At 41.9% G+C, this 27,716-nt stretch overlaps 1 protein-coding gene across 33 annotated transcripts in view; it reads left to right on the top strand.

Moving 5' to 3' along the window:
• Nucleotides 1–27,716, top strand: part of dlg2 (discs, large homolog 2 (Drosophila)) — a 220,157-nt gene that overhangs the window by 135,711 nt on the left and 56,730 nt on the right. Inside the window, exon 1 of one of the 33 annotated variants that reach the window (XM_070982309.1) lies at nucleotides 14,010–15,712. The exons of the other annotated variants lie outside the window; for them this stretch is intronic. Coding sequence (XP_070838410.1) covers nucleotides 15,404–15,712 — 309 coding nt within the window. The 5' untranslated portion in view covers nucleotides 14,010–15,403. Of the gene's footprint in view, nucleotides 1–14,009; nucleotides 15,713–27,716 lie in introns of those variants that run through there. 33 annotated transcript variants of the gene reach the window in all.

Raw genomic sequence — 27,716 nt, forward strand, 5'->3', positions numbered from 1 at the left:
AGTCTCAGCCAACCCCCAGCAACACAGGTTGTTAAGGCTGGTAAGAACATTGTACACTGACAGGGTCGTAAAACTTGATCCTAAACAGCCCTGCCTTTCAGAGCTCAAGCCAAGATATCTTTCTTTCCAAAGCTTCGTCCAATCTGTTCCACACATCCTGCTGCATCTCCACCATCCTGCTGGAGCGCACTTCCTCTACTCCTGCTTGCCCATTTTTGTTGGACCAAGTGATGCCTATCTTTGTCTCTGGCTTTGTCATAGCAAGTTCTTGGAATGCTGCTGGGCTCAGCATGTCCAACCATCATTGATTCAACCAGAACACTGTTCTGGCATTCATGATTCTTTCACCAATGCCAGCTTTGGAGAATATGTGTCAGAAGAGCCTTTCTTGCACGGGGGGGCAATGAACTCCTAAGTGAGGCTGCTGAATGGGAGCTGTAATATGTTCTTCTAGCTGTACAAGGCGATGCTGCTCATGCTTCATAGCAGGCCTATCCATTTGGGGGTGAAATGACAGACCTTTCTTTTATCGCCCTCAACAGTTGTCACCGGGACCTTGTAGAGCAGTCAAGACCACTGAAGACAAGGAAGGGTGGTGCCTTGAAATTTCCTGGCAGCCTTTGTCCACTGCCATCAGTAATGACTCCAGCTTCCTATGGTTGACTGGATTGATGCAGTGCAACATAGTGGCAGATAAGCAGTATTTCCACCAGCTTTTAGGGTATTCACCCATTGACTCATACACTCTCAGCAACTCTCTGCTGCTGGGCTACCTCCCCCCTTCTTCAGATCAACTTAAGGATAGACAATAGATAGACAGTCTGGATAGGTTCTGGAGATGAGGTTGTTCTTGCAGCTTTGATGACCTCCAGCACCTCCTTCACATTAGGCTCCTTGATGTTGAACTCGCCGTTTGGGTCTGACAGTGTTATTAGTGGTTTGCATCTCACTAGTTCTTGCTCTTGTGCTCTGTCACTGTAGCAATTGTTGAGGTGCTGGTCAACTTCTTCTTTAAAGCATCTTAGATGTCCATAGCATTTCTGCCTCATCAGCTCCTTGGTGAAACCAAAGGGGTTAACATTGAAGGTTGCGCGCTTCCTGGCCCTCTCTCTGGCTTTCCTCCTGTGTCACTCTGCTCTGTGGAGAGAGTTCTTTTTGAGAATGTATCGTAATTGTGCTAATGCAGCCCTGTTTTCATCCCTTTCCACGTTGTACTGACCGCTTAGGGAGTTTAACTCCTACCTGAGTTCAGTGATGCTCATTTAAGCTGTGATGTTGATGACTATTGATGATATGAGCTAGGGCCTGTGGTCAGCATCACTTTTGCTTTATCAACTTTTAAATACACTTTTAAATTCATCTCTCACAGGTTCTTGATGTGCAATAAGTGCACTTCAAAGTAAAGCAAAACAATTTTCATGATTAAGTGGGCAGTATACAGGGCGACATTCAGGGCAAATTTCGCAATCATGGGACTTGTGTTGTGAGAGGTAGTGGGAAAAAGTGACCAGAAGTTTCAGTCCAATCTTAAATGAATATTTAATATGTCTGAATATGTCCTCTTGCTTTTCTCTGACACTAAGACACTAAAGGTCTTTACTATACTCCCTCAGCTGCAAGTACTAGCTAATAACACACTGAAATCTGTTTAACATATATTAAAATTGGTTAAGAATTTTTTGCGTACTCCTGTAAGAATTTCATGGTAGTTACAAAATTTATATCAGAGTACTTTTTTGTTTTGTTTTGGTTTGTTTGTGGTGACTGTACATTTGCATACAACAACAGACCCAGTCAACAGACACCCAAAACAATATGGCAAACAGCACATGGGGCTTTCCTGTAACAACCAAACCAGTTGAGCTTCCGTAGCAGTATGAAGTGTAGAGATAACATTTGGCCTGGTTATATGAAACTACACAAAAAGCGATGTAGATGTATTTACATACATGTTATTGTAGCCCATTATTTTTAATGCTCCATGCTGGCAACAGCGGTATCTCAGGAATGCTATGAGAGAATTTCTTCAAATTTGGTACATTTGGAACATTCTCTTGCACTTGAGGATGAACTGGGTAGATTTTGGTGGTCACATGTCAAGGTCAATTTGACCACAACCACTGACTTCACTGGTGAGCACAGCCATACAACCATGAGGCGGTAATTCTAGTTAATATGCTAAAACCTTTATCATGGTAATGACAGTATCGCAAAATCCATGTTGTTGCAGAATGTAACACCAGTGACGTGAAGAAATCTGCTGTACTGTCCACCACTGCCATTCAGCAGAGAGAGTGATATTTGAATTCAAAACAATCAAATCATAAAGAAGATGGTATCACTACTGCGTACTCAAAATTGAACGAATGACCCACCATGTGTCTATCGACACACGAGGGCATCAGCCCCTGTCTTTAAGAGATTTCATGATCCAGCATGCAGCTGCTTTATTGTGATTTACTCATGGCCCTTAGAAGGTTACACTGCTGATCATGTCAATGAAAGCTTGCAATGTAATAAATATCTAGAAGAGAATATGAACAGCGTGCTGATATGAAAATGTAAGTCCAGTTATGATATTTCAATAATGGAAAATCAGTTTCCTAAACAATGCATGATCACAGAGATGTGTTGTTATGTTTGGTGTTTTGCTGCTCTTTTGAAAATATCTCAAGAGATTTTATTGTATTTTCTTAGGCACCTTTTGGAAACTAATGGCTTGAGTACTGTCCAAGTGTCAGAGTACTTCAAACTTGTTATCAGTGTAATGAAAACTAAAACTATGATATAATGCCATGGTACTGTATAGTACCATAAGAATGTGTTTTGGTATTTACTGACCTGTGTGTCTATCCGTGTGTCTGTGTGCTTTAATGTGCGTTAGCGTATTGCACATCATCCCGCAAGTCTATGTCAATGGCCCTGCTCAATGTGTCAATCTCTGTCAGTGGGTAGCTCTGAACATGTGTTTGTTTAAATATGCTCAGGGCCTCTCAAAGTCTGAACCTCAGTCCACATCCGGACCAAATAGCAGGTCAATCCGGACCTAGCCCACATCGTCAACTGGCTGACCGCAGGTGCAAACCCATCCAGCCCGCACAATATTCATGAATTGCTCAGAAAATGCTCATATCTAACTTTACTCACCAGTGGAAAAGGTCTAGTCAGTCCTGAGAGTGATGGACGAGCCAATGAGCCAACGCCATGGAGAATCACTAAGCTTGTCTATTAAATGCAAGAGGCGTCGCTTGGGTTTATTTTCATTGGCCAGCTGTGGTATGAAGTCCCAGATGAGTAGTTTTTTGTTCAAATGAGGACTCATTCATTGGTAATTAATTCAATTGTGGGTTTTCTATTGAGCACTGACTCCCTCCTTCTGGTTAAATATCTAGTTAGCATTAAGGATTTTCTATGTCTGTTCACACAGATATAAACTCAGAAAAATAACTTCTCTGATGTACATGGATGTGAAGCATGTACTTGCTCATTTGTATGTTTTGCAGTTAGCTCATCATTTGACAGTATTAAGGATGTAGCATATAGTTAATACTGAGTAAATTTACATGATGCCCATAACCAGACACTGGCTGTCTGAATGGTAGATTGTTAGTATAAAATCAGATTAAGGACAACTTGTTGCACAGCGATGCTGTCTGTTCCAGGACACTGTGTAATCTTCCTTATGGTGATTAAATTCACATTTATTCTGCCCTTTGTTCAGGCTGGAGGATTTGGGATAAATCAAGAACCACAATATCACTTCAAATTGAGAGCTGGCTGGTTTTCTAATTCTTAAAGAAACTATTGAAATAAAATTATTGGTTGTGGTGCTGCTCTGTCCTGATCTGTTTCTAGAGCCATGACAAAAGAGAACTAGATAGGTAGGCTGTGAAGTCTTAGGAGATGATGTTGTGTTGCAGAAATCTAACAATAATAAGAGAATAGCTCCACACACTTTGGCTTAAAGGTTACCATTAAGGATGTTTGTGTGCTTGGGCATTATGTTTGTTTGTGTGGATTTGATAGCTTCATAGTACTGTATTTTGTGGTGATGTTCAGGTTGGTTGTATAAATTTGTGGTGTTGCCTTGCTGTGCAGCAACCTTAACCATGAAACAATGCTTTCAAAATATGTGATTGTGACTTTCATTATCCACTTATCTGGAAAAAACAAACAAACAAACAAACAAAAAAAAAAAACGAGATAGATACACAAGTAGATTGTTCTATTATTCTATCTTTGGGGGGGTTATGAATGCCACTGCCATACTGTAGGTAGAGTAAAAATAAGACGATTATGTACAAAAAATGACCATCTTGTGTCTGTTATGAGGACTTCTGAGTTATCTCTCGCTACTTACTAGTAGTAAGACAATATACTAATGTTTTTCTGATCTAATCTCAGTGTCATCTCTACTATAATTATATTCATATTGAAGCATGTCCTTTTCCCAACATAGCACCCGAATTCACCTTTGTCAGAATAACCTGTGCAGTTGCACATACTGTTTTCTAAACATGCTTTTAATAACAGTTTGCAGTGTGAATAGCAAATCCAGTGTCTAGCATTCTATGCAGACTTTTATTTTTCTCCTTCTTGTTGTTTTAATGCATAGATGCCTAAAATCTAACATAAATCTCTTGTTATAATGCTTCTTAAAGTGTGGTCATAGTAAATATCAACCTCTTGTTTTTAGAGAATAAGAGAATGCAAATGCAGATGGCTGACCTCCTTTACAAGGCCAAGGGTGGCTTGACGAGATCGACCTCATCCCTGCTGAGTTCTCCCCCCACCATACAGACCTTTCTCCCATACACACAAACTCATTTACACACATACACACCAGGTAGAAAGTTATGCTTCCTCCTGCACACGAATATAACTTGAGTGTGACCCTGGGGACACCAGGACCCTTTGCTCCAGATGGCCAAGGCTCCTCCAGCCCTGCCTGACAGCCTATCACAATCCTCCACAGTCAGTGAGGATCCAGCCACCCTGGACTAACCAACCTTGACACGCCAAGCTCTCAGTGGCAGACACATAAAAATACAACACTATACCAGATGGAATATAAAGCAATACACAAGTTCCTCTTTATATTCTGGGATCCTGCATATAATGTGTTCCCTTTACTGCAACACAGGCTGATATTTTCATTTGTGTCACAACAAGAATGCCTATATAGACTCTCATTTAGTGTTATATCTTTATTTTAAGTGGAATTGAGTTGGATATTCACATTAGTACGTCATAAAACAGGCGTTATTCACTCTTCTACTATTATTCTTGGTATTCATAATATTTTACATAAGATGACCAAGAATGACTATAGCTGGAGACAGATTCTGAACAAATGGCAAGAAATTTAATTTGGAAGAGGCATTAAAATATATGCTCTGTCCTCCCTTTCTTGATGTCAAAGAGTTGAGCAGATAGAGCAGCTTGCTTTGGTTGCTGGTCTTTAATGAGATGTCCTATGTAACTGAGTGCCATCTCTGAAACAAGGAAAACTTCTGCAGATGGTTTTGAATGACCAATAGGAAGCATATAAGGACAAAATCAGGTTTGAGACGGGTTATAAATAATCAATGAAGCAGAGGAAATGTAATCACTAATGCTGTCTAAAACATTCAGTTTTGCCAGGTAAATGTCAAATATAACAACCTTTCCACAGCAGGTTCTAAAGGTATCAGCACCATTTCACATTTTAATAATTAACACAATCTCCTGATTGAAAGCTGACCTTAGATCAGCCAACATATACCCTGAAGTCTGAAATTAGCATTCATCAGAAGATCATTTGCATTGTTTATTTTTTTTACCACCAGGTGTTTCCTGAATGCCATGTTTTTGGATAAAATGTTGAATCTTGTCAAAAAATCTGCAAGATGGTGCAGACAGCTACAACAAAAACAAGTAACCACCTCCCGCCCCTGTGACAGCTTTTAGATCTTCATTGTTAGTAATCTATCGGCCTGACAAACGTTCAGATGTGATATACAGAGCGGCACAGTATGAGCACAGGAGGTATAATTATAGATCTGACACTTTTTCTTCTTTCAGTTTCAACATCACGTTTGAATTTTCTCACAGCCCCCACCAGTTTAAAGCAGGTGAGAAGTGCATTGTAATTGAATCTAGATCTTGGTTTTGTAATATTATTTTCCTGGGAGCTGTCTAGTAAACCCCACCCTTATTTGTTGGTGAAACAGTAACTTGGTTTTGTGCGTTTAGCCTGTTGCTTCTCTAAGAAACTGAGCTGCTAACACCAACCATCTGAATGTCCACTTCTTTTTAGAAACACTTTATCTCGCTTTTTCCGCCTGGGGATTGAAGGATATGCAAAAGATGTGTATACTGTATAGCGTTACCTATCTCAACTGTCTGCAGTAAATGCAAACACAAAGCTCTGTTATAGGACAGACCAGGACAAGAGGAGCCAGGCTGAGGCTCTTGGAGGAGAGACAAACACAGCCACGTCATCCTCCCCATTCTGCAGTTTATCATTGTTCAGCTGTGTGGTGTCATCTTTCCTGGTAATTAGCCTGCAGCGCTCCATCTTTTTAGTGATGGAAGGGCAGCCGTGTTATTAGAGGAGGTTGGTCCGGAATACGCTGTCGACACACACGCTCTCATGTAGGAGGAACATGCCTCTTTCTGAGCTAACTTGCGGTTCTGTTGCAGAAATATTTGAATGCAAAGCAAGTCAACCAATTGATCAGAGGTTTGAATTGAAGCCCAGAAGTAAAATGCAGGCTGTCTGTGGTCAGACTTGGTAGAGAGGAGAGAGAAAGAGGAAGGTGATGCATGGGACAGGAGTGCTAATAAGGCTCATTACTGAGGTGTGATGTCAGCACCTGGCAATATTAATTAAACATATCTTTAACTCCTGATATTCTCAACTGTCCATCCCCTCTCTCCTGTTGAATTGTACTACTATAAAACACCATCTATTTCTGTTGAGTCATATTACCTCATTCATCATTATACCTACTCCCAAAACCTTAAGCTTGATTTGTAGTTGCACATTAAAGGGTTACCTCATAGCTTCACTGGCTGCTTATGTAATGTCACATAAGCTATAGTCGTGATGGAGATTTCGCTTGGGGAACACCAGAATTGCGTTTGTCTGCTTGTGTTTTTTCCGACAAGTTGTCTGATGCTGGTGGAGGTTTTGACAATGAGGATGTTGAAGAGTTCCTCAGTTGCAGTAACTTTTCATCCATTTCAGTAACAAACACCTCCACCGTAAACCTTCTCACAGCGTCATGAGACAAGGCCAAATGGAAGTTGACTTAAGTAAAGTTACTTTACATTCATAGCACACACTGTCACAAACGAGTTGCTATAAGAAACATAATTAAAGCAGGACACACTTGGTCGTGATACATCATGTTGCTGCGCTGCTGTCTACTGTATAGGAGAATTCAGACACTACAGGCATAAATCTGGCTGTAAATGGCCGACATATATATGTCGTGTTTTTGGCTGTGAGGACTCATCACCTCTGGTTTATTCTAATCAAAGTAGACTTTTAACAGTGTCATTTTAAGTATGTCCAGAGCGTTTAAGAAAAAATGCAATTTGATGCAGAATTTCATGCAAGACACCAGTAAGAGTGAAAACTCCTACTGTATACAGAGACCATCAGGAAATGCGGATACACTGAAAGGCTGTAGAACGTCATGAGGAAAATACGCAGACTAGACAACAGCATTAAAACAATCTTTTCCATCAGTGAAGACATCATTTTATTGTGGTCAGAATGTGACGTTTCACTCCCAAGTTTTCCTCCCCGCTGTTGATGCTTGGCTTTAGGGTGATGAGTGGCTGCTGGCGTAGGTAGTGAGAGCAGAGCATCACCCACTCTGTTCCACCCCCACCTCTGGAAACTGGGAGCTGCCAACATCCTCTTAGCAGTTTGCAATTGGTGCTTAAGATGCTGTTTCCACGTGGAAAGCGGTGGTCCCTCCTCCCTTTCTCTCCCCAAACCTCTCCCTCCCTCCATCTCTCTCTTTCTCCATCCCTCCCCTTGCTTTTGTGGCTCACGGAGACCTGACTTTGCTGTGCAGACGCTCTCCCTCCCGCAGCATCATCCCGTCTTTCCTCCTCCCTCTCTTTTTTGCTCTCGCCTGTGCGCTACAGTCCGCTGATAAGGAGCACTCAATCCAGATGGGCAGCAGCTAGAGCCGTTTCGGCTGTCACTGCAGACCAGAGAACATTATTACTTCACCTGCCGCTATGTTTGCTTCTATTTGGTATGCCAAGAAGCTAGGGAGACGACTTGTACAGAACAGCCGGAAAGCTAAAATGCTGAAAGAAAAGGTAGGTTTGCCACTGTGTGTGCTTTGCTGGTTTACTTGGGGTGACAAAACAGGTAGAGAATACAATTTCATGGCATATCTGTATGAAAGACATATCTGCTGAGCTCAGCTCCACTAACACATCCTTTCATATAGTCATTTTCGTGAATGGTGTTGCTCTTTATGGTCAAGATGTTGGATGCTGCAGCAGGTAGTGCTGCTTCAATTCACCTGTTGATTAATAGTGTTGTTGATGTCCGTGTTAGTGTTTGACTTTGGGGGTAAATAGTTGACTTTGCTCAATTGCGTCCTTTCTGCCTCATTTGAGAGGCAGAATGAGCAACAAGGGACACAGACCCTGCCTGCAAAGCCAAATCTTGTATTTTGACCCTGTCTTCGTACCGGGAAACTCAGAAGCTCACTCTATCTCAACTCATTAAGCAACAGCACATCACTTATCCCACTCATTCTCTCCCTGAGCAACAGATTTCTTTACTGACATCTTTGAAGTCATCTGCTTTTAGCGCAGCCAAGTTTTGTCATTGCAGACACTGCTGTCACAAGCCAAGTCTCCCGCTGGAGTCATCTGATGGATGAACCTGACCGCAAATTTACTACACTGACAGGACAGAGTTTTTCTCTGTCGCCTATGGATACTTATTTTTTTCAGTAATGCTGTTTATACTCATCTTGAAAAGCGTAAGATGTGTTGCCTGGGGGAAACAAATATGATGTGGCTGAATGTAGGAACGTAAAACGTATACACTTAGTCAGACTTTTGCCCTGCTAGGGTCATGGCTGAAGGCGGTCAGTCCAGAGTTCTCTAACAACTTCAACAGTTTTTCTTGGAATTTACAGTGGATATTTGGCTGAATTCTTCACCTCCCAGTAAGTACCACCATCAGGGCAAAATTTCATTTGGCCTCATGACAAGTAAATAAATGTTGTGAAATTCGGTGTGGATGTCCATTGGGAATAAACCTAATGTGTTTGGTGACCCATATATCATCCCTACATTTCCACATTTCCACAGAGGATTCAGATGTAATGAAATTTACTGAGCATATGCCGGCTTCCCAGCTGATAACTCTTTTTTTTTTTTTTTTTCATTTTGGTCACTTCCTGTGCTGTTTTCTAGCACTCTCCTTAGCTTTGTACAGAAGCCATCCCATAATCTAAATTGCACGTTGCCAAGAAATCTTCCGTGCACATTCACATTGCCATGTGGATGAACCCTCTCCTCCAGTGCCACTCAGGACAAACTTTGAAACTTTAAGCCAGCTCTTGGTCAGGCTCCAGTCAGCTGCTCTGTCCAGCACGTTTGTGAGGTGTGTTGAGTTGTACAGTCTCTAGTGGCTGTTCGTGTAAACCCTGCTTTCCTATGAGATGTGCAAGGATCTGCAAGGTTCTGTCACCAAGGTTCATCTAAATTGAACTTTGACCCCCAGATAACCTGACCTCCATGACATGCATTCAGTGGCATTCAGGTATTAACAGGAGGTGGATGTTATGATGGTAGGAAGAAAGAGAAGCAAATTTTGTACTTGTTAGGTAAGTAAATCTCAAGCAAGCTAGCAGAGAGGATGGCAACACCAGATTAAAAGAATGTATCGTGTAATATCATATTTAGTTACTTTGTAGGAACGGTAGTGCTCTACAAATCCTACAATGAAACATACTCAACATATGTGCTCTTGTCTTTTGGTTTGGTGGGAAAGACTAGGTATCCAAAGATGGTGGAACGTTCTGTTGATCATGCCAACACACACGTAGAATTTGAACTCGTTTACATATGAGAGCTGCCCAACTAGCAAGTGCAGTCATCTGCTGTTGTTCCCTGTTGGCTGCCTGGTGTGGCTGCATTCTTCTCTTGTCATCAAGCGGTACCTGAACATCACAGCTGCAGTCTTTAACTCTCATGCAATACTTCTGTCCTTGCTCAAAGGTACCTCAGAAGTAGTTGCTGAGTGACACTGGACAAAGATTCTCATTCGCTACCAAAAACTGTTTCTCTCAACTGTTGTTTTCCAGCCAAGCAAGAAATGGTCCTTGTGTCTTTTGTCACACTGTCATGCACTTACCCTGCTTTTGTCATCACAAGTGTGATCTCTCAACTTCCACTGTGGACTGCCTCACCAATAACTGCAGCATCAATCGTACTGATTATACTCCAGCTCCACACGTAATCTGTGACCCCCTGAAGTGTGTGTGCCAAGGCCACATTCACATGAACAAAATGCTGCTTGGCAACCAGCATTTGTGTGTGTGTTTGTGGCGTATGGAAGGGACGAGGTGGAGGCTGAGTGCTGTAGTAGAGTGTTTGTATTTTACCTTAAGCCCCAGGTTGAAGGAAGGAGGGGGCCAGTAATGCACACTATGCATGGAAATGATGAATTTGCAAACAAGGAAGGATTAGCAGAAATGTGACCACCCGTAATGCATACATTTTGTCCTCCCTGACACTTTTCTTTCACACTAGTCTTAATTTTAACTTTTCACTTGACAGAGTGACAGAGACTCATATGATGGTATCAGTACAGTAATACATAAGTTTTTCTGTGTGCGTATGTTCATTCATTTGAAAAATATAAAGATTGGACATGAGGATTTTGAGTGTTCTTACCCAGGCTGCATGTCAGTCTTTAGAAAATGACCTGCTGGTTGGACTGTGGAGGTATCTGCATGTGAGTTTGTGTATAAAGCACATGCACTGTATGTGTGTATGAGTGATGCTGCAGAAAGCACTGACAGAGGCACACAAGAGTAGTCTTTCCCCAGCACAGATGGGAAGTAAGTGGAGCTGTGTGCTGTGTGTGATACTTTAAACCAACAGATTTCTTGTTTCATTGACAAGTTGCAGGATTTCACACTGGATATCTGTCCTGACCTGACTATGCATACAGTGTTTGACACTTTCTGATTCTCAGGAATTCACTTAACATAACTGATTTGTTGTCTCTCGAACAACTGCCTGGTAAAGTCCTCCTCCCCTTGAAAGAGACAGGAATGTTTCAGTTCAATACTTAAGAGTAGGACCCAAAGTCAGAAAACAATATTGAGCTAAAGCCCTACAATTCAATGTCAAGTTCAAACTATTGAATGAAACAGAAGATAAAACTAATGCAAGTTGGTCTTCCATGTCATTTTCTGTATCAATAGAATCAGGTGTTACTTGGTCCTCTGTCCTCTATCAGAAATATTTCCCGTATTTTCCTTTCCTTTCCAGGACAAATGATTTCGCCCACACTGCTTAGAATTCTGTTGCGATTAAAACAGACACCTCACCTGTAGCAGAACAGGTCCACGCAGTGGTGCTTTGAAATCAAATTGGAAAAGAACTCTTTTCAATTACTGGGTCTGCACAATCCGTGCCGCATCTAAATTTATCTGTGCGTCAACTCCTCACTGAAAAAGCTGCTTAATTTCCTCTCTGAATAAATGATTTAAAGATTCTTATTTCCACTGACTAGACTGTTACTTTTCTATGGGATTTTCTACAATAAGGCCATCCACAGAACTTTATTCATTTGAAAGTTTCTCTCAGATTTATTAGATTTTTATTTTTTTAAATAATTGTAGGAGAGGTTAAATTGTAGAAAGGCTTTAAAAAGTGGGTCATCAGTAGAGTTACTGTGTGGCAGGATGTTCATGCTGTGATGTTTTCTAGGTTTTGTCTTTATTATCTACAGTACCTCTGTATATTTTATCAGTCCGCTGTCTCCCACAGAGGCTCAGTTGAAAGCTGTTTCACCAAAATTCAGTGCACATTTATTATGTAGTGCTAGTAACAAAAGGAAACGACAGTTGGAGAAAAAAGTGAATTGAAGGGCTATATCTAAAATTGGACCACAGATATCAGGTTATATTATGGTCAGTGAGATGAGCAAAGCAGTGCTCGTGAGGTGGGGAATGAGTCACCAGCTGACATAGAGCAAAGGATGGCTTTTGCCTGATATGATGGGGTTATACAGTATGATGTTGGCCATTTTTGTATCCAGTGTATTACAGGTGTTGTCTGTGGTAAAAGCTCTCTCAGGATCATAACTGGAGAGGAGGTGCAGAGTAAATAACCAAAGACAAGCCACATGAAGTGACTCAAGGTAATTTGATTTCTGCAGCTCCAAATGAGCAGTGAGTTCACAGTCAATGGATCCTTTATTTGTCTTTATATTGAGGCGTCCTCATGGCCTATGGGGGTCTTTGTTGCTTGTGTATTCTCTCTATGGTTGTTTTCTGTCTGTCTCTATACTAGTATCAACTGTCTAATAAACAGGGCGAGTGAGAGCCATGGAGGGCTACCTGGCTCTCCACTTCAAATGTGACTTGCTCTTCAAACACCCCAAATTAATCTGTCTCTACAGCTGTCCACAGCAAACTCTGCTTTATTTCAAAGGACTTAGCCAGGATCCAGCAACCCCCACAGCTGTTGGATGGCTGTCTGCTGTCAGAGATATCGTAATTACAAACTGAGCCCACATAAATAAGCCAACAAAGTAATACATAAATATGGCAGGGGAGGGTTTTGTATAATGCTGGAGTTGCAGAGATCTAACACTGGCCACAATTTACAAAGTAATTTCATAGGAATATATTTTTTACAGCAGGATGTCCTTGAAGGTCCCACAAGCCAAAATTGAGACTGACAGGAGTGTTATTGTTGGCCACCAGAAGACAGCATGTGCTGCATCATTAGCTGAATGGGGAGAGAGCAGAGGTAAAGCCAGCAGAGAGCTGCTGTATCACACTGTATGCTTATTCTTTGAGCAGGCCGTGGTGTAATCTGCTGAGAAATGCTCTTTGAGTAAACAAACAGCTGACATTGCCTTTACAGTGGCAAAATCTAATCTATGGACATAATTTGGAATACTTGTAGCCTGGGTTTGACTGGTGTGGCAGCGGGAGTTTCAGTGGGGAGAGTATGGGTCATGTTTAGATAACGTTCACTGTCAGCATCACCTGAATGACACCTGTTCCCTAGAGCCTCCTCAAACAGTCATCACCATGAACCATCCTGTTCCTTTGTTAGCACTGCATCCAACTAAACAGTGGCTGCTGCCTCAGCCTTTCCAAACTGCACTCACAGAAACTGAAAAGAAAGCTTTCGTTTCCTTTTGGTCTCCTCTTTGTAATTGAATGTTATATTGAGTAATATCAACTGATCGGACTGTATTAAGAGATTTCAAACAGCTGAGTACCAAAATATTGAGATGATTGAAAGAGAATCAGTTTAAGTTTTAATAATGTTAGTTATTTAATGTTAGTTATTTATCTGTAACATCAGTTCTTTGCTTGTTGCTGCCTCACAAATACAACTGTAGGCTTAGTTTTCTCTCTTTCATATAGATGTCAAACCTCTGGCCCTGGTTACTGATTTTTGACATTTTAGAGACTTTTTCCACATATCTGTTCTCTCCTGCCTCTCTTCCATTTCCATTCTCATGGATTAACTCGCTCTTTGTCCAATCTCTCCCTCTCCCTCTCCCCCCCGCCCCTCGCGCTCTCTCTCTCTCTCTCTCTCTCTCTCTCTCTCTCTCTCTCTCTCTCTCTCTCCTCCCCCTCTCTCTCTGTCTCTCTGTCTTTCCCTCCCTCCCTCTCTCTCTCTCTCTCTCTCTCTCTCTCTCTCTCTCTCTCTCTCTCTCTCTCTCTCCTCTCCTTCCCCCTCTCCCTCTCCTCTCCCTCTCCCTCTCTCACTCCCTGTCCTCTGTGGTTGTTACTCTCATGATGTGCTGGTGGCAAAGCAGCCATTTGCTGTGTGGGAACCAGCTCCTCTCTGTAATGGATGTGCACTCCAATAGCATGCTAGCCAAGTGGGTATTTGAGAGGGCTGATGTCAAGCATCTGGAGAACCGAATGACATACAAACATGGCTGTTTGTGATGGGGATTTCTGCTTGATTCTGTCTTGTATTTTTGAAGCCTGTCATCCTGCTTACCCTTTACCTTGTTTTATGTGTACCTGCAAGTTGTTATCAGTGTCACACCAGGCACGTCTAATCCTGCAGTCATCCAGCATTGAAGCAGAGAGCGTCGCTGCTTCCAGGCAGCCCGGGCCTGAGGCCTGAGTTGTTCCAACATCCACATATCCTCCTGCAGCCTGATCCACTGCAAGACAGGCATGGAGTAAATGAAGAAGACACATGAGAGACATGGTCGTGGGCTGCACGTGAGCGAAGAGGTCACTGACAAATGAACAAATGAAAGAGAACACAAAGTGGGAGAAGGAAGAATAGGAGGAGACAGACAGGTAGATGAGGCCGCTCATTTCTCTCTTTTTGGGCTGAATCTCTTCTCTCTGATTGCTCCAATCACAAAAGAGTGAGACAAAAGGTTAAAGCCACTCTATTCTGAGAATTTTCAATTACCCTGGAGCCAGTGTTCGTCATTGTATTTGATTCACCTCCCTCTGCAGTGACTGTGTTGTTGTTTCCATTTGGTTTCTTGCTCATTATGGCATGTTTCTATTTGGATGGGTGTATGTTTGTTTGGCATGGGCCACTGTTGCTCCACCTCTTTTGCTGACGTGCTCCATTGATCTGTCTCTAATCTAGTTTTGGCTTCCTGACAGAGCTGACTTCCCTCAGGCATTAATTACGCCTCCATGTGATTTATATCAGTGGACTCCAGCATCCAGCACTCTTCTCTGCCTAATCCAATCGGATCCATGTCTGTGGCCCAGCCACTGCAGCTCTCACCCAATCAGATATATTGAGTATGTGTCGCAAGTGTTTCCCCTTGCTTACACGCCCCTAGAGCGATATCACCCATCTGTCCTAGACAGTTCCACTACATCCATTGTTCTAAAGTCCTCCCATGTAAAGAATGCACTGTGGCGCACCAAAGCTGTAAAGAGGCCAGATGTGTCCAGTGCAGAGCCTCTGATCCACACTCCAAGTCCAGCTCATGGATGAGAAGTTGGTTTTGAAAACAGGATAAGCTGGTATCCAGAGGTACAGCTGATCCATGGATTCTTTTAGTTTTGAAGATGTTGTGGGCAATTACTGAACTTTTTTTTTCATTGGGATATCTTTACTAAAACAGGATGTCTAGTTGCTTGTAGAAGCTGTCTGTTCTGCTTGGTGACCTCTGTCAGTCAGCTCCAAGATGAGCTTTATGGGCAAGCAACGATGGGACAGCATGATCAACAACTCATCCCTGGGCTACACTTTGTATGGAGGAAGTGTCCCGAACCTCCTGTCCCCTCCATGTTCTGAGGGCCTGGGGACCCTCAAGAAGAGACTGTCCATGGACATCCTGCGGGGCTGGGCCCCAGACCTTGGGAGCCTCAGTATGGGCCTCAATCTCAATTTGACCCCAGTGAAATGGCCCTCACTAGTTACTGTCTGCAAGTGGAAACAGAACCTGACGGAGAAGCTGAGGAAGAGACACTGTGGCACTGAGGACGAATCACAGGTTAGAAAGCTTGAACATGCCAGCAGCTTGACTGACTGATGTCCTTTGGTTGGAAAGTCTTAATTATAAACTTCTAGAATGTTCAGGTTTTTATTGAACCACTCGTTCAAGCCCTTTAGCTATTGGGTGTGACTGATTGACCATGCCTGGTATACATATGTGTATCTGTAAGATACTAGTTTACAAATTTTACTTTGTGAATCTTTATTTAACTGTATTTGAGTCCCACTAAGATGAAAACTCCTCCTCATGGGCACCCTGGTCAAGAAAACAGCATCAAAATAGACAAGATGCAGACAAACAAGATGTCCAAATAAAAACACATGAGACGAGCAAAAGGCAGCAGGCTGCAGGAGAAAGCTATTTTAATCTTGACCAAAGAAAGAAAGCTCCTTAATGACTCTGACACAAGATTCTTCTTTGTTGCTTTTAAACACACTGAGACTGACTACATTAACAACAATAATGAGACCATCCACCAATCCTCTGACTTCACAGCCTGTTCCATTTCTTATATGTAGTGTAATTTGAAATGTAACTTTCCAACAGGTTCCTTAAATTGATGGAATTCATCAGATAGAATGTATTTTTTATTAGACTTTACAGTCAGTGGAGGAGCAGGCTGATGTTCTGTCACACCATCTACCTTTGTTTAAGTTTATTTCCACTCTTCTGTTGAATGTGTCACAGAGAGCATGATAAAAATACGTATAGTGCTTTCATGTTTTCAGTATCGGTTTCAGTTTCAGTTCAGTCCTCTTGGAAATAATTGTATTTTGTGTATGTTTAGAATAGTGATGACAATGACTGAGTACAATTCTAAGAGTACGGACTACTTTTGACTTGTCAGTCTAAACCATGCTCACTATGGATTTTGATGCCTTTTACTAAGATGAGCTTTACATTCAGGCCAACTCAGTATTATAGTCTCCAAATATGACTAAAAGGTTTATGATAAATGATTAACTACATTGACAAGACATCACTGGGACATCTTCCAAAGAGGTAATTAAAAGCTCGAGCAATAATATTGATACGTTTTGTTTATAGATGCTTTACTTGATGAATGAAATCAAAGAAAGAAAATGAAAACACATCCAGGCACAAAGTAGTTTAGGGTATTAAAGAGATCATGAAAGCAAGTTTAAGAAGGTGAGTTTTACGTAAATTATTCAGCATAGATAAAATGATACAGTACCATGATGCTTGTGAAGATCCTCAGGCAGGGGGCAGCGATGTAACCCCAGGTCCAGTGTTTGGCCCTGGATGGTGGGACAAGAGGTTGACATCAGAGGATTTGAGGCTGTAGGAATTAGTGTGGCAGTGGAGAAGGTGGGTGAGGTAGGCGGAGGGCTTTGTGAGAGAAGAGGAGAGGTCTGAAATGAATCCCTTGTGGGATACAGAGCCAGATTTAGGAATTTCAGGAAGCAGACTGTTCTGTTGACGGTGCATGATAGTGGACGGTGACCTTTGCAGTAGTGATGGTAGTCATATTTACCATTAAAAAGCCACATTGTACACTGTTCTCTATGATAAACAGTTGGATAGCTCTCTTGTTCTCTTAATATACAGTGCAGTTTGTAAGTATTTCAAGTGTGACACATTTTCTCTTGATATGGCTCTGTACTTCAGCACATGTGGTGTGGCGTTAAACAATGAGGACAGGGTTAAAGTGCTCACTTTCAGCTTAAACTAAAGGGAATTTGCATCCATAACATTGTCAACAACGTCCTGCTGCACACTGTGGTAATGGATGTGAATACACTCCGAAAGCTGAAAGTTAACTAACCAGTTCTTAAGTCACTGTGTCCTTCATTATGCAGTGTACTGGAGTGCAGCGTCAAAAGAATACACGTGTCACATACTCACACTGCTCTGTATCACTGTCAGATGGAGCTTCCTCTGTTACTACAACATCACATAAGAGCATGTTCTTTAATGTCACATAAATGTCTCTGAACTAGATTAGATTATTCCAGACTCAATTCCAAGTCCACATATGACTGAAAGACAGCTGACAAATGAGAAAAAAAAATAAATAAATAAATAAATAAAAGCTTGAATGCAAATGCACAACCTTCCAGATGTGACTGTGTGTATCAAAGTCATCACCAGCACTGCATTGGTGACTGTCTTATTCACCATCAGTTAGATGGAAGTCAAAGGGTTCGGTGTCAGAAAATGACAGTTTTGTGGCATTTTTGAGCTGCCAGATCAAAGCTTTTCAGTTTTTGCCTGTGGGATCCCCGTTCCAAATGTTGATTTCTGAGACACTGTGGTGTCAGACATAGTGGTGTGTATGTGTGTGTGCGTGTGTGCTTTAATAATTACTACATGTGTATCAGATGATGCAGCATGGCTCAGCTGATGTGTTCTGCAGTCATGTTACTTTGACATACATATGACAGTTCTGCACAGCCAGTGTGTATGCACCCTCATTCCTGAAACGTGTTTGTTCTAATTACTACTTTGCTTTTTTGGTGTTGACATACAAACAAAAAATACGAGCGTGGTGAAAAAGTTAGCAGCAACTGATGTGGCACATATACGGGAAACAGATGGAAATGCACATGTACACACACACACACACACACACACACACACACACTGTATACAAGTGTCGCAGAGCACGATGAGAGTCAAACTTCTGAAATATGTTTTTGCTCAGGTTAAATTGCATCAACATCCAACTGGTATTCTATCTAACTGTCAACTAGATACAAATGCTATAATACCTCTGCACATTTCTATGCATATTGTCACACATACTCAGTAGGCAACTTGATAAGATAAGAGAAGATAGCACTTTATTAGTCCCATGCTGGCAAAATTTTGTTGTTACAGACAGTATGACTGAAAAGGAGATGTAGAAAGAATAAAAAAGGATATAGAATAAAATCAACTATATAGCTACATTGTATACGAAAGCGTATAAAAGTGAAAGGGGGATGCCATCCCTCTTGTTAGCTAAATGACCAGATGCATCCCCCTTGTTAACCTTCTACGCCCCCTCTCCATCACCTAGCAGCAGAGGCAGTGCGGGGACAGAGGAGTTGTTTAAGTGAGTATGTTGGTCTAGTCTGCCTGACTCATTGATCCTTTATCAGTGACTCAGGCATTGGCTCAGTGAGGTTTGTGTGAGTTACACTCTAAGGCTCTGAAATCTCAGTGGCCTAACTGTGCTGTGTATTGATAAATAAAATGAGCGAATCACAGACTGCACATACAGACATTATATATTGCCAACACAATGTGTGTGTGTGTGTGTGTGTGTGTGTGTGTGTGTGTGTGTGTGTGTGTGTGTGTGTGTGTGTGTGTGTGTGTGTGTGTGTGTGTGAGACCAACAGAGATGGGTGTGTGACTGCCCACTCATATAAGTACCACCACCAAGTATATATTGTGCAAACCACAAAGAGAGAAAATTCCAGTGTGCTGAGTGCAGCATCATGTCCGTTTGTTAAGTTGACTCAGTCCCAGTTATTGCTCAGTACAGTCAGTCTGTCATTATCAGCTTGCCAAACAAGGCCAGATTCTGCCAAAGTGGGGATGGAAGGAGAGTGAAATCAGTTGGTAAGTCAGACACAGGCGTAGACACGCACACACACACGCCTGCGTGGAGTGAGATGAGCAGCCTGATGTGGGGTTAAACAACATGGGGCAATTTTCTGCCATTTTGTTTCAGTGTTGAGCCCACCGGGACAACTTCCAGTTCTCCAGATGGCACGCTCATCCCTGAGTCACATTTGAATTTGCTAAAATGTATTCTTCAGAATGTTTTCATAATTACACTTTGATTGGTTTGAATTGTTGTGATGCACACTGCTGTGGATCGTGCCTGCTGTGAGAACAAACAGGTGAACACAACGTTAACAAGTATTGTAAGTTTGCATTAAGGTCATTCAGAAAAGGCTGCTGCATCTCTAAAGTGGTGCTGCCTTTCCACTCCTTTCCTTGGAAAGACATTACTGTGACTTGTTTGTGAAGAGAGGGGCAGATTTTCTTCAAGGATACTGTTCTCCTGAAGTGCTGCTAGTTAGTCAAGCCTACAGCTTGTAGCTGAACTGTAAGTGCCCCCATGTGGCAAATTAGATGTATTGCATAAAATGCAGTGTGTACCACTCACACACTGATTTGACTAACTGTGCCCAGAGCGATTGTTTGGAGGACTGCTTCACTGTGTCTTTCAGTCTGTTACATCAATCTATTTTACACTTGTTGGTCTATGTATATTTCAGTGTACAGTATATATTTTGATATCAGGTATGCACATTTTGATTAAAACATCATATAATAAGTCATTTGACAGATGAGAGCCTGACTGGTTAGTCATCCTCTTGTGTCCTGTAATCTTGCTCCATGAGTAAAAGACAGGCGGCATGTCGATGGCACAGGAGGGAAAAATGGCCCATTAAAGCAGCTCAACTTTCCTAGCACGAGTTCCCCTTGGTGCAGAGAAGCCATGTCCTTAGCAACAGCAGCCTGAGTGGCTGAGAGCTGTTCAATCAAGTGGCACCGGCACACTAAATGAACTGTCAGATTTTGATTGGCTCATCCTGAGTTTGTGTCAAGGGTCAAATGGTATCTGAGTGGAGTGACAATGAAACTCACACGCGCATATGCGCACACACACATGCACACCTGAGACTCATCTGCTTGAGACTGCATGCACATATGTATACACACACACAACACATTTGTTTAGACAGCGCAGCATAACCTGTTAGAGAAAGTATTACATGAACAATCACAGAGAGCACATCAAGTTTTCCATAAAAAATACAATGCAGTCCATGAAGTTTGTGACAGCATTCACTGACATGAATATTTAAATCTGTGCAGAAGGTTGCCTGCAGACTTTGCTGTTGAGTAGCAATGGCCTGAGTAATTACTGGAAAACATCAATTTGATACAGTGACTGAGGGGCCATGACACAGTGGTGCTGTCAGAGATTAAAAGAGCTGATGTGACCCATGCCCCTGGATTCATACCTGGAGAAGCCAAAAACCATAACAGTCAGAGAGGAGGTGGTGTTGCTCTGTTCAACATGACATTTATAAAGAAATAAATAAATGTCACTGTTCCCCAGTGTCATGACTGGGGCCTGTATACCACTGATTCAAGAGTCACATCAAAGTTTGCAAAGATAATAGTCTGTTGGTTGTGAACAACTTGCATGCAGCATCTTACTGCTTCCCTTGTTCTCTAACCTACCACAAGAGAGAAAAATAGATTTCTGTGTAACTGTGCTCCCCAGAGCAAACCAGTCTTCAAACCAGTCTGTGCAAAGAGCTGAGCCCTGTTAGACTGATCATGTTATTCAAGAGGCGAATGTGATAATTATTCAGGGATGTGTTATCAACAGAGCAGCAAAGTTGTATGAGTATGTGTAGAATTATAGATTGATGGCTGTGATGGCTGATTGATGTTGCTTTTCTAGACTTCTCCACGGCCTGTGACGGGGTCCCAAAAGGAAAACTGATCACAATCTGAAAAAGTAACTATAGTTTTGGCTCAAGTATCAATGTACAGTGTGACAACAAGCATCCTGGGCTCCACCACAACCACATCCTCCGCTGAGGTGAATCAAGGATCTCTCACATCCTGCTTCCTGTTTGTAATGTTTGTTGACATGCTCATAAGATTAAACAACAATGTGCAGATGATGGACCCTTGAAATGGCTCCATGATCTAATGCTGATGGATGATGTCATTATCCTGGCAACAGCAAGAGAAAGGCTGCCTGAGAAACTGACCTTTTAGAGGAATACTGAGATGAAGATGGCATGCCTGTGACTGAAGATGAAACGACGTTTCTGGTTACTGTGGGATCTGAGGAAGACCTTTTCAGCTTGACTCGTGTATAGTGAGGCACTGTGACAGTCACACATCTACATACATATGTTGGAGCCACCTTCACTGCTGATGGAAAAGGTCGAACCTCACTTGTCCTAGAAAGAAGACAAAGCACTTAAACAAATGAATTGTCTTCTTTTCCACCAACTACAATGTCCCATTGTGTGTCAAACTGAGGGTTTTTGAGGTAGCTGTTTTGTATAGGTCTGAGGCTTGGGTTAAAGTGCCCGAAGTCTGTTGAATCTCTGCATGACTGTGGTGAAATACTTGGGCAGGTAGGCTCAGGTGTAGTGATGTCTACTACACCTGTCCTGACCTGCCTGTTGGAGCCAGGACTCCCTTCAATGCAAGTTTTAGTGAAAGAAAAGCAAGGTTTCAAAGCAAGATGAAGTTTTAATCTGAAATAATAGACAAACAAGATCATGTTGAGAGTGACTATATGAAAGTGAGAAATTACAATCTAAACAGCGAACAAGATGTTAAGACCTACCAGCTTAATACCAGCAATACAATGTCCATTGAAGACCATTTGAGAATAACTTTTACATGGTTCCGGCTGTCTTCTCATAGACTGCCAGTGGAAATGGGAAGGTGGAGCTGTACACCACCTGAACAGTGTGTGTATGTTGCTCTAAGACTGGCATACAAACTGTGTACCTCTTAATACTTGTTACTCATAGGTTTAGTGTATGTATGATTTTTTCGTATGTTGTTTGGACCAGACGTTTTCAGAGTTTGTGTCAATAAAATAAGTCACTCATTGGCAACAGCAAAATCATAAACTACTGTGAGATGAGTCTGCAGCTCAGATATGAGTAACAACCCACCCTTGTTGACTGATAGTAGACACAATTACTCTTACACACATATTTACATAATATCAAGTCTTTTTAAGCACGAAGCAGTCATATTTTCTGTTGTCTTTATTTGCTAAAAGACCACAGATACAATCAAAGAAAAGCAGCACTGCGGAAAATTGTGTGTTTTGTCTCATGCAGCACGTGTGTTCAGGCAATCCTGTTCAGAGGTGCAAAATATGGTCAGAGGGAACTGAAATTCATACAAATAATGGCTGCATCTGATTTATTACTGCTGACTGACCACTGCAGCAGTGGAAACTCTGTCTGAAATTGAATGTCTGGGAAAGCAGTTGTAGAATCAGCAATATTTTGTCAGAGACAGAGGCAGAGAGACTGTGGGCAGATCCAAACGGTGAGAGAGAGACCGGCAGAGAGAGAGAGAGACACATCTTCAGATAATGAAACCTTTAGTTTCAGCAGTAAATGGAATAGCACCAAATGAAAAGATGTACGTAACTCTCAGCTCTCCGTTCAGTTCCAGACGAAACGAGAGCAACACTGTGATACCTGCTGTTTCCACATGGCTTTACCTTTCTGTCCCCTTCAGTAGCCTCGTGCTTGTTTTCCCTGACTGACTGGCTCACAGTCGCTCCAGTCCACTGCCATGTGACTGAAGCAAATCAAATCAAATCAAACTTTATTTATATAGCACTTTTCATACATAATAAAATGCAACACAAAGTGCTTCACAGAGTTAAAAAACAATATAAATCAAAATAAAGCAACAATAAAAACTCATCCCTCCCACCCTCCGTACGTACAAACACCCAGCTGAAGTAGATTTATGGCAATATAAAGTGATACTCCCCCAAAGCACATGATGTGCCCAGTGTATTTCTTTTATCAGCATATCATCCTGGTGTGGTATTTCCAGGAACTACAGCTATTTAAATTTCTGTATAAAAGATGGAAAATTGGAAGAAAAATACTGTCACTGTACTGTAACTGTGGCTTTCTTCAATCAATACATCATATATATGAGTTAATAACTCATGATCTTATGTATTGATGTAGTCTAGCGTTATGGTTCAAAATGTATTTTGGAATTCAGTTTCTCTCTGTAAATTCAGTGAGGAAAAAAATCTGATCTTATTACAAACAAGGGTTCAGAGGCTCAAATCAAATGTTCCCTGAAGTAGCCTAAGATCTCTAAAAGGCAACAGCTTGAAACTTAATAAGGAAGTGATTATACCAGTGATCATAGGTGTAGCATTTTAACTAGTAATAACTTGCTCACACATAAGACCTGTGAGTCGAAAACCTGCTTCATCAGTGAGAAGAGCAAAGGTCTTTGTGATGGGATGTGATGAGATCAAAAATATTCAGTAAAAATCACTGATAGTGTGTGTGCTTTGTGGGCTGTAGTTTTTGGAGAGGCTGGGATTAAAATGTGGCAGAACTATAGTGCTCACTTTGCTGTAGTGTAGTTACCCTCTAACACATATAACCATGCACGATGCAGTTTGTGCAGGGTCAGAATTGTAGGCCAGATTTCTGCACGAATCTGGCTCTGCTCTGGCATCTGTGCATATTGTGTATTTTAAATCAGGCAAAAAACTTCATGTAAGAGATGAATCAATGAATATATTTATGAACGTGTTCCACAGACTATAAATAGAAGCAACCCACAACATGAAGGGACAAACACAAGCCTGCACTGAATAGCAAACCTCCAGCATCCCAACATCCACCAGCTAATTATCAGTTTTTGTGGTTCCTATGAACAACCTTAGCCTTTAATAATATGGTTGTGTTATCATAAGCTTCAGATTCATATTTTTGCCTCCGGCTGGGAGGAAATAGTGAAAAGGTGTGTTTTCCTCAGATTGTCTCTGGATTAGAATTCTTGCTTTATGATTTTCCCACCTGGTTTATGATTTTAGCAATTTGAAATAATGACATTCCGCTTTTTCTTTTTCTTTTTTTTTAAAGAGAGCTTTTATTTCCATCTGCTTTTCCCACTAGCATTTCAAGACTCTCGCAAATCCCTCAAAATCAAGGAGACAGGCGAAGGGGTGAGGAGGGTTATGAAGAGGTTTCAGGTCTACATGTTCCTGATAAATGTCAATGAATGTCATGCATAGTGCCTCTAAATCCCAGCCTTTGTAGCTTTCTTTAATGTCTGATGGTGTAAATTTAAAATCTAAAGGTCATATTGTATCTTGACAGTTGGCTGTGACTCAGCCTCTAATGCTGACCATCCTCCGTCTTGAAATGGGGGTGTGATCAAGAGCACAGCAATGCAGCAAAGCAACAACATCCCATCATGATGAAATCAGGCATGTGGACAAACCTTTAAACACATGGAAAAGGGAAGGGGGATGTCAGAAATGGCAACTCAACTGAGAGGTCTGCATTTGTTGATCTGTGCATTTTTTCTAAGTGACCAACCATCCATCCAACCGTGCCCCCTGCTACCCACACATCCCACATCTCTCATTACAGTAGCACACACACACACACACACACACACACACACACACACACACACACACACACACACACACACACACACACACACACACACACACACACACACACACACACACACACACACACACACACTCAGGCTGCCCACTGATGCTGTCCTACAAGGGCATGCTGTTAGCTGCCTCAGTCAGCTCTGATGAGGTATTATTCTCCATCACTGACTGTTTTGTGAATGTCGCCTCTGGCAGATGGAATGGGTAATGATAACGCCCACACACACACACACACACACACACACACACACACACACACACACACACACACACACACACACTAAAGCATCACATAACAGACCATGTGATGGCAGTAATGTGTGCCGTAGAAAAACTAGGTATCTCCCCATAGCTAAACCCCTTTTTTATATCTGCCATGGTGACATCATCTCCACATGAGAATTCAGAATATGCACAGTATGTATGTTTGTGTATTTCAGACACTGTGAGGCATGCAGCTTTTTTCCTGTTCTCACATCACAGATGATGTTGATGCTAAAGCAGCTGGATGTTATAGCTTCATTTGCTTGCAACTAAAAGCCCTGTGACCCTGATTCCATCTGACTGAAGAAGTGGGGGAGGTGGGAGTCAAGAAATGCAGTTAGTGATCAGATTGAATTAGCATGCTTCCAGTAATGTCAATGCCTCACAACACATGCTTTTGTTCCACCGTGCTCTTTCGCTGTGAGACTGGATGTTTAAGGTTTGGATCAGCGTGAGGATCGGTGGCTTGGGGATGATGATGATCTAGAGAGAGAGGAATGAACTCTGCTGTGGTGGAAAGTGAAACTTTAAAGCCTGTTGTTGGAGGTGGCTGATATTACGTTAGCCCATGTGAGCCCAGTGGAGCTGAGGGGAGCTGCAGTGTTTTGTGGTAATGATCTGTGGGGTTGTTAAACCCAGTCTCACATCGAAAAATGTGATGACTCCACTGATTCACAGCACAAAATGCATGTTTCACAGTAACAGCTGGAAAATTGTGAGATGCCGACGTTTTTCTGCCCCACTCTTTTCCATTGGCCTGCATCCACGTGCCATGGCTGTCTTTCTCTGAAACAAAGAGAAGAAAACGACAAACATTCCTTTTATTCTCAAGGGAAATGTCTGAGGATCATGGGTAATTTTACCTTCTGCTATTCAAAACTGACTATGATTTCTCTGAATCAAAGGAAAAATAATGAAAACTGATGGTTATATTGTCATATTGTGGAATTGCCCAGGATAAATGTCGAGGATATCATTAAAAGAAAACTTTAACATGGACAGTGAGGAAAACACTTTCAGGTAGAAGAGGTCATAGTGCTCATAGGAGGGTGGCGACTGCAGTGCGCCAAATGTCAGAAATCCAAAGAAGAAGAAATGCGTGATCACTTGGTACCTCCAAGGAAAGGGTGGGAGAAGGGAGGGTCATTACATCATAATAGCAAAGTTTCGATGCTCATACATATGAGGTATGACATGAAATGCCTCCACCAAATGGAAGAATGCATTACAGCTACTATTTTCCAAATGTGCACATTTGTTTATTCGCTGTCAGTCTCCAAATAGTGTGGCATACTTTACAGGTTTCATCCAAGTCAAATGAAAATATTCTTAAGAAGAGCTTCTTAAGAGAAGCTGCAAGTGAAGAGTTTAGGATAAATGAATATTGTTTAAAAATCAGTATTCTTCATTCCTTCTCTGCTCCTTTTATTTCGATCTGGGGGCTGCTTTACAGTGACTGACAGGGCTGATAACAGCTGATGTTATGATATTTTCACATGTTCAAATGAAACCTTACAAACCTCCTCTGATTATTCATGGTTCATATCCAGGGAGGGTGTAATCAAGGACAGCTGGACTTGGTTGTAGAAACATTTTACCTCATCCTGGGACAGTGGCGGATGCAGAACGTGACAGATAGGCGGGCCTGATCACCACTTCGCCAAATTGATAAGATATGTGTGTGTGTGTGTGTGTGTGTGTGTGTGTGTGTGTGTGTGTGTGTGTGTGTGTGTGTGTGTGTGTGTGTGTGTGTGTGTGTGTGTGTGTGTGTGTGTGTGTGAAGCCACCACACATCAAGTAGTTGACCAATCATGTGCGGCTTGAACGGAAAAAAGTTGAGAAAAAACAAACAAACAAACAAAAAAAGCCCAAAGCGGCTCGCTCTCTGGCTCCAATTGTTCACTTCAAAGAGCAGCTCGTTCAGGGCCGAAACATCACTACTGTTTTATGGTAGAAAGTTATCATCGTTATTATTATCATTAAACTGGGCTGTTAAACATGCAGTTTAAATGGAGTTTGAAGGAAGGAAGAGCAATCGTCTTGTCTGACATGAACGAAGTGGATGGCTGGAGTGGAGGAAACACATGTGAACGCAGTTTATGCACCTTTACTATTAATGAATATCTATATTTTAAACTCCAAAAAGAGTTCATGGCATGCTCCTCCAAGCCTTGAAAAATGAATTCAATCCACGGTGCTCTTCTGTCCTCTGCGACTGGGAGCTGATGGAGCGATTTGTGCTCCTCTTAACAGCCAACAACAGAACAACGCCTGGACATGATTCATAACACCGTGCTTTCAATAACCTAACAGCGGATCTGTGGGAAGGTGGCGCTGGGTGGAGAGACACCGGGAGCGCCGAATTCAAATGGCTTGTGTGGAAGCTGCAGGCAGGGAGCTGACAGAGATCCGTATCTCAGTCAAAAAAGCGCGGAGGGTCTTGTTTCACACTTTGTATGTGTGTGGCAGCACCAGAGACCCAAACAAGTGAGTTTTTCATAATATGGGACATAACTGTGAAAATCGTTTTATTTAATTTTTTTT

Source organism: Chaetodon trifascialis, chromosome 16 (assembly GCF_039877785.1).
Source record: "Chaetodon trifascialis isolate fChaTrf1 chromosome 16, fChaTrf1.hap1, whole genome shotgun sequence".
NCBI classification, from domain to species: domain Eukaryota; kingdom Metazoa; phylum Chordata; class Actinopteri; order Chaetodontiformes; family Chaetodontidae; genus Chaetodon; species Chaetodon trifascialis.